Source organism: Planococcus citri, chromosome 1 (genome assembly GCF_950023065.1).
Source record: "Planococcus citri chromosome 1, ihPlaCitr1.1, whole genome shotgun sequence".
NCBI lineage: Eukaryota > Metazoa > Arthropoda > Insecta > Hemiptera > Pseudococcidae > Planococcus > Planococcus citri.
Window position 1 is genome coordinate 87,034,554 of NC_088677.1, and position 8,264 is coordinate 87,042,817.

The following is an 8,264-nucleotide window of genomic DNA, read 5'->3' on the forward strand; positions in this document are numbered from 1 at the left end:
AAACACTGAATCAACGAGGAAAATGGCAGCCGTCATATTAAATACTTATTTTATGTATTGATGTTCCATAAATTTGAAACAGCTATCCGATCTGTCGAATGCTAATTGACACAAGTGCTTGTTAGAACAATACCATTGACGTTCTCCCGGGAGCAGATGATAATTAATGACGATTTCCACCACCTTAAATGCACTTTAAATGTACGAATCTCAATCACACAGCCGCGCTTTGATCATTAAGTAGTTCAACGGTGTTCGTTCGTTTTTTTTTTTTTTTTGTCTTTCTGGAGTAAAATCAAGTCGAATGGCTAAAGAAGTTTTCATAGAATGTTTCGTAATGGTGATCGCTTTGGTTGGATTTGTTTCAAGCGATAGTGAAGTAAGTGATTTTAAAATACTTATCTGGATTACAGTACACTACGAAAAAAAAAAAAATCGACGGATTTTGACCAAATTCAGCGAAGACCTTCATTTCAACTTCAGAATTACCCACAAAAATGCTTAGCTTCGAAGGTGCCCACTCTGGGGGGGAAGGGGGACGCAGACCTTCAAAGAGGATGCATGTAGAACTGAACAATTTTTCTCAAAACAGGTTGGTGAGAGACTGGAGCAAAAAAACGCGATTTTTTTTTCTTCGAAAATTCCCCCTCTTTGACGGTCTACATTTCCCCTCTAAGAGCATCCTCAAAGCTAAAAATTTTCTGAGTAACTTTCAACTCAAAACGAAAGTTTTGGCTGAATTTGATCGACATTTTTCGACTTTTTTTGCGACGATTCACGCCACAAATGTAGGTATCATTTAGATACTGTTAATTTTTGTTAAATTAATGTAAACGCGGTGATCGTGATCGAGCTTTATCCTCTAATAGAAACAACTTGACGTGGTAATTTCATACGAAACAGAACACGATCCTTCAACATTTTTCTTTACGAAGCTACTGAATCGCCAATTATTCGACCGGTTGAACAAATGTGGCGTTATTCGCTGGAGATTCATGCCATGTACCACATCATCGGTAAATTACTTCCCGAAATTCGTAAATTTCACGATTAAAATCTAACCGGTTGTGACGTGTAGGCAATCCGATTCGAAAGCACGTATTTCATTATTTTTATAAATTTTACAGATGGCCAACGGAGTTCTAGTATGTCGTGGTGGAGATTGCCAATGTGCCGCAGATAAAATTCACGCTTGCGCTGCAACTTTATACAAAGATAACCAGGAAGAATTGGGGAAATTTGTCATGTGTTATTTTGCTTCAAAGAACGCTAAAAATGTAAGCTGCTGCTTTCAAAAGTAACAAAAAACTATTGATTTTCTTTTAGCCTAGATTTTGAAAATGTTCCCGCGAAAAGTTGAATTAAAAAGTTAGGTTAGCTATTTGAAAAAAAAATCAAGTCACTATAGTCTATAGGTACGATTTGCTTAATTTCTTTAACCCTTAAAGACCCCTGCTATAATCCTGAGATGTTGTGTAAAAATGCTTTCAATTTCCTGAATTAGATCACAAGCATCACTTTAACCCACAGTTCACCCCCCCCCCCCCACCCCCTTAAAGCTGTCTCGTAAGAGAGGTGCTGATTTTTTCAATAATCTTCAAAAACCGAGGAAGCAAAAACCCCAATGAGGTCAATCATGGAACTGAATGATAAAGTATCATTAGATGTGTACTCGGAGAATAGATGTGGTATCTATAAAGAGAGGTGTGAGACAAGGATGCCCCCTCTCACCTAGGCTGTTCAACGTGTACGCAGAAGAAATAATGAGAGAAGCGCGAATCAAACAAACTGGATTCAAGATCAACGGCAAGAGAATAAATGAAATAAGCTACGCAGAGGACAAAGTGATCCTTGCTGAAACAGAAGCGCAGATGCAGAAAATGATCAACCAAATCAACAGTGCTGGATTAAAATATGGAATGAAGATAAATGCAGGCAAGACCAAGGTGATGAGATTTACAAAAGGAGACTTCAAGGAGGTCAAAATCAACATTGGAACTCAAGAAATTGAAAATGTAAATCAGTTCAGATCAGGCTTGTTAACCGAAAAAAAAATATTTCCGGTTAAGGTTACGGTTAAAAATTTAACAAGAAATTCAAAATTTCGGTTAAAGGTTACGGTTAAGGTTACTCATTTTTTCAAGTTATGGTTCAGGTTCAGGTTACGGTTATTGATGATCATTTTTTTCGGTTAAGGGTTAAGGTTAAGGTTACAGTTTTTGGTGGTAATTTTTCCAGTTGAGCTTAAAATTTCGGTTAATGGTTAAAATTACAGTTAAAAATTTGAAAATTTCCAAAAATTCTCTCTGAGTTTGAAATTTTGAAGTTTAAAAATTGAAAAACTGGTAACATTTGAATTCAAAATTGAATAATTTTTTCAAGAAACAATTATTTATCATCTCTTACCATTAAAATATCATTTAAGATCGAGCGTTAATGGTTTAATGACTAATTAGTATGATGCAACTATAGTTTCAAATTTTTTGAACTTTCTATTCACGTTTTTTTATTTTATTTTTTGATCATTTTTTTGATTAAAATTTCAAATCACTGCAAATCACATCGAAAAAAACCACAAATAAAAAGAAATAAAAAAACAGCACTTTTCAATTTTTTAAAATTTTGTAACTGGTTTTTTTCTAAAAAATTTTTGGTTAAGGTTACGGTTATGGTTCATTTTGATCTCAGAAAACAGTTACGGTTATGGTTATGGTTAGTGATATTTCAAAAAAAAAGGTTTTTTGGTTACGGTTAATTTTTTTCGGTTAATTTACCGGTTAATTTGCAGTTACGGTTAATGGTTAAAAACCCGGTTAACAAGCCTGGTATAAAGAGAGGTGTGAGACAAGGATGCCCCCTCTCACCTAGGCTGTTCAACGTGTACGCAGAAGAAATAATGAGAGAAGCGCGAATCAAACAAACTGGATTCAAGATCAACGGCAAGAGAATAAATGAAATAAGCTACGCAGAGGACAAAGTGATCCTTGCTGAAACAGAAGCGCAGATGCAGAAAATGATCAACCAAATCAACAGTGCTGGATTAAAATATGGAATGAAGATAATCAACATTGGAACTCAAGAAATTGAAAATGTAAATCAGTTCAGATACCTTGGAGCGCTGATAAATAATGATGGTAGAGATCATAAAGAAATTAAATCACGGATTGGAATGGCAAAAAGCGCCTTTAACAACTTAGCCAATGTGCTGGGAAATCGAACGATGAGTCTAGCTCTGAGAAAGAGAGTTATGCGATGCTACGTATGGACCGTTCTGAAGTATTCCTGTGAAACATGGACCATGAGTGCAGAATACGAGAAGAAAATATCTGCTTTTGAGATGTGGTGCTATCGAAGGCTACTACGGATCTCATGGAAGGACTTCATCACCAACCAGGAAGTATTAGCAAGAATAGGAGAGGAGCGGAAAGTCGTAGTAGAAGATATAAAGAACAGAAAGCTAAAGTATCTAGCTCATAAAATACGAGAGAACGGTATTTTCATGCTAGCGGTACAGGGGATAATTCAAGGACTACAAGAGGGAGGAAACGATCGGAGATGCTAACAACAAACTCACCGGCCAACTCTCCCTGTAAGACCCTGAAAGAAACTATCAGATACGCTAGAAACCAGCTGATATAGATGGAAGTATACGCTATTTCCTGTAAAGGAGCGCAACTACGACGACGACGAGATGTACTGAATGTGTGAAAGCATAATCCCAAAGAACACCTCACCCCTTTTTGAGGGGCAAATTTTGAAAAAAGTTGGGCAAGTTGGGATAAAATACAGGGACCCATGCTCCATTTTTGGATGAACATATTGATGGTAGAGCTTTCACAAAATGAAATCATAAAAGGCGTGTGCAGGGTGGACCAGAGCGATTTTTTGAAAATTTGATACGCGTGTCTCAATAAAAACCCGAAAAAAACAGAGCATGCATAAGCAGACTACATAATATGGAAATATTATCAAGTAGGCTTGAAATGACAGAAAAAAAGTTGAAAGGAACACAAAACGCTCTTAAACGGACAGACGCTCAGAAAATCTACAATCCACCCAGCAAATCCGTTTATCAATCCGTGGATATTCTTTCTTGATATATTTGTCACCAAATAGTTACATCTCGCAAAGGTTAGCAGTAGGATTGTATTTCTACAGAAATATCGAAATAGAATTATCTACTGCCATGAAAAGCTTCACACAGTCAAATTGCAGCGGTCTTTGCCTCTTTGGCATTTCATTGCAGTCAAGCATTCATGAAGAGGTCACAACCTCTCCTCAATCATGGATGGTGAAGTTCTACATCATGAAAACTGCATGGGCAGAAGTTGTTCCCACTTGACAAGACATTTGCCGTTTAAGCGGCGCGCAAAAATGACAGTATATTTGCCGTAGAAAAGACGCCAGTTAGAAACAACTACTTTTTATAAAAACAGCCATTTAAACAGCCGTTTTTGACCAGCGAATGGCAGAATTTTTCATTTGCCAAACTTCTGGTTCTCGCAAGTGAAAAGTCGCTTGGCTACTTTATTAAAAACAGTTGTTTTAATCAGCTATTTTTTATTCGCCGATTATAGTGCACATGCGCAATGGGTATTTGCAACTTCTTTTTAAAAAATTGAATAAAAGTATGAAGTGGGGTACATGTATACCGCTTGAAAACATAAATATTCATCTTGCAATGATAGCTGTGTGGTTAGGGAATTGGATCAGCAAGTGGGAGTCCTGGGTTTGATCGCCGCTCTGGCTAGAAATTTTTTGTAGATTTCAGGTTTTTATTCAGCGATTTAATGCATTAGGTATTTAAACAACCAGCCGATTTTACCCTGGCGTTTTTTAACGGCAAATTTACGCCGGCTTTTTCACTGGTTTTTTTTTATCAGCGAATCTATTGTCAAGTGGGTTGTTTCCAATCATGAGCATGGGTCTTGTTGATGACTACTAGATTCAGAGGGTTCTAGTTTCAGCATAAAAGCTTTCAACTGCTGTTTGAACTGAATTCTGAACTTCTGAAACTTTTGAGTAGTTCCTGCTGAGGCCAACATCCTCTCTCAATATTTGTCACCTAATAGTTGCATCTTGCAAAGGTTAAGTAGGATTGTTTTTCTTCAGAAATATTGAAATAGAATTATCTACTGCTGCGAAAAGCTTTACACAGTCAGATTGCAGCGGTCTTTGGCATTTCATAACAGTCAAGCATTCATGAAGAGGTCACAACCTCTCCTGGATAATGGATGGTGAAGTTCTACACCATCCTCTGAATCTAGTTCAAAAGTTTCAGAAGTTCAGATTTCAGTTCTAACAGCAGTTGAAAGCTTTTACGCTGAAACTAGAACCCTCTGAGAAATCTAGTAGTCATCAACTAGACCCATTCTCATGATTGGAAACAACAACTTCTGCTCATGCAATTTTCATGCTGTAGAACTTCACCATCCATGATTGAGAACAGGTTGTGACCTCTTCATGAATGCTTGACTGTTATGAAATGCCAAAGACCGCTGCAATCTGACTGTGTAAAGCTGTTCACAGCAGTAGATAATTACCTACCTATATTTTAATATTTCTGTAGAAATACAATCCTACTGCTAACCTTTGCGAGATGTAACTATTTGGTGACAAATATATCAAGAAAGAATATCCACGGATTGATAAACGGATTTGCTGGGTGGATTGTAGATTTTCTGAGCGTCTGTCCGTTTAAGAGCATTTTGTATTCCTTTCAACTTTTTTTCTGTCATTTCAAGCCTACTTGATAATATTTCCATATTATGTAGTCTGCTTATGCATGCTCTGTTTTTTCGGGTTTTTATCGAGACACGCGTATCAAATTTTCAAAAAATCGCTCTGGTCCACCCTGCACACGCCTTTTATGATTTAATTTTGTGAAAGCTCTACCATCAATATGTTCATCCAAAAATGGAGCATGGGTCCCTGTATTTTATCCCAACTTTTTTCAAAATTTGCCCCCCAAAAGGGGGTGGGGTGTTCTTTGGGATTATGCTTTCACTCATTCAGTACATCTAATGATACTTTATCATTCAGTTCCATCATTGACCTTATTGGGGTTTTTGCTTCCTCGGTTTTTGAAGATTATTGAAAAAATCGGTACCTCTCTTACGAGACAGCTTTAAGGAGCTGGGGGGGGGGGTGAACTGTGGGTTAAAGCGATGCTTGTGATGATCTAATTCAGGAAATTGAAAGCATTTTTACACAACATCTCAGGATTATAGCAGGGGTCTTTAAGAGTTAAAACATCAGTTTTGTTCTAGAATTTCGAAATGTGAAAATTGAGTGATGACCAAATTTTTAAACTCAGTTCCGAAAATCAATCATACTTATAAGCAATCAAAATTTACATTTTTTGAGAAATATTCAATCCCTGAGAGGCGTAATGACTCAAATTAATTTTTGTTCAAATGCCTTAATACCATCAAATTATTTAGTCAACTATTAGGATGAAAATTTTTGAAGTTTATCTAGATATTGATCTAAATACGCTATCATTTTTTTTTCAACAGTGCGCAAACAGTAACGGAATGTGTTACGATACCATAGAAACTTGCGTAAAAGAAAAGAAAGGCGACAAATACTGCAACGACTTCTTTGACATAGTCATTAACGACTGGCAAACTATATTTGTTCCAGGAATTAAATTTGGATCGGTGGGTATTAAATGAACATACCTAGTAGTCAACACATCGACCCATCGTTTCCATTCTCATAAATAATAGTTACTCATAAACTTGATTTTCACATTTTATAAAATATAGGTAGGTAATATATACTTAGATAGGTACCATAAATTTTAATACCAGTACTCTTATAACATTTTCAGAAATACGACAAAGATGTAAATTACAAGGCTACTGGAGATTTCAAAGGCGTTTTATGTGAAAAATTGAAAAGTAACAACTTACAATGCGATGTGTGTTCTTGTAGCTAAATAGTGGTTAAGTCTCCGAGGAATTTGTTTCTTTAATTTTCATTTGATTTAATTAGGTTGTATTATGATTATATAAAATAAATGTCTGCGTCACTCAGGAAGCTTAATGCATGAATTTTCTTAAGCATAGAAAAAGTTGGTATCTACCTATGTAGGTATTTTGTAGTAACAAAATGTTTCATTGTATCTACTCAATTTCCCTCAAGAATGAATAACCTCCTGAGGAAACCTCCCAAGCATTTAGTCTTCAGGTCATTCCTTGTCAATTCAACCAAAAAAAAATGCGATTCTGAAAGTCATGTCTTTCGATTCCGCTCAAATTTGTTTTACAACCTCTACCTACCCAATAAGTAAGAAACCCGCAATTAGTTTGGTCCAGCGCCCTCAGAGGGCGGGTGGGGTACTTCAATTATTTTCACATTGTCTCGTGGTACTCGACTTCAGCAGCGCATACAGCCAAATTATAGACTGGAACTACATCTACAAGATGAACAACTGGTGGGCACAGACGTTAGGGGATCAGGTAAAAAGTTATTTCATTCCCCTTACCGCGCCAACACCCGCGTCGTCCATTAGGGAAACGACGATCAGCGCCTCCTAGCGAGTAAACCACTGAAACTATTACTTCCCCTTGCCGCGCCAACACCCGCGTGGTCTAGTAGCCGCCAGTTGGAAAACGACGATCAGCGCCTCTACAGGTACCGTTTGGAAAAACTTTTCACGAAATTTTACGTGATTCCCCTTACCGCTGTGACCTGCAGTTGTTCATCTTGTAGTTCCAGTTCCAGTGTCTATACGCCAAAGCTATGATACTTTGATCAAAACTGATTTCACAGTTCGAAAGGAATTATTTTGATTTTTTTCGGTGGAGCTATGAGGCTTCAATGTTATTCAAAATGGCCGCCATCAAAAATAACCAAAAATGCATAAAAATCGAATTCAAAGTGCCATAGAATGCAGTTGCGTACAGGGTTTCACGGAAAAAAATCACATAATTCCGTATCGGGAGAAGTCCTCCAACACAACTCCGTCGAGTTTTTTCGGTCCCGACCATGTCCTCAAAACCACCTTTTTGAGGGCCCAGCCCCCCGTTGTGCGGAGTAAAAATTTGAATATTGCACTTTTCTGAATGGGGCAGGTAGTACCTTCATTTTGGCAGCGCATTTTTTTGGTCCCCGAAAAAAGAAATACAAAATCAACTTCTAGAGCACTTTTTCGTGTATGGATTATAGTCTAATAAGGCTTAACTAACTTTTCATTGAAATTTTCAAAATGGGTCGGCATGCAGTGGGTAAGTACTGCGATAGAAAATTTCTAATAT

The 8,264-nt window shown here is 37.1% G+C and overlaps 1 protein-coding gene across 1 annotated transcript; it reads left to right on the forward strand.

Annotated features, from left to right (window-relative positions):
* Positions 1–206: 206 nt before the first annotated feature.
* LOC135842956 (uncharacterized) lies at positions 207–7,044 on the forward strand. The gene is made up of 5 exons (XM_065360652.1): positions 207–379; positions 870–1,016; positions 1,128–1,277; positions 6,519–6,662; positions 6,836–7,044. The coding sequence occupies exons 1-5, from the start codon at positions 305–307 to the stop codon at positions 6,941–6,943; spliced, it is 624 nt and encodes a 207-aa protein (XP_065216724.1). The 5' UTR covers positions 207–304; the 3' UTR covers positions 6,944–7,044.
* Positions 7,045–8,264: the final 1,220 nt, after the last annotated feature.

Coding starts and splice junctions, on each gene's coding strand:
- LOC135842956 (XM_065360652.1), top strand. CDS start 305: ATGGCTAAAGAAGTTTTCATAGAATGTTTCGTAATGGTGATCGCTTTG. Junction 380..869: donor TTGTTTCAAGCGATAGTGAA/GTAAGTGATTTT, acceptor ATCCTCTAATAG/AAACAACTTGACGTGGTAAT. Junction 6,663..6,835: donor CAGGAATTAAATTTGGATCG/GTGGGTATTAAA, acceptor TAACATTTTCAG/AAATACGACAAAGATGTAAA.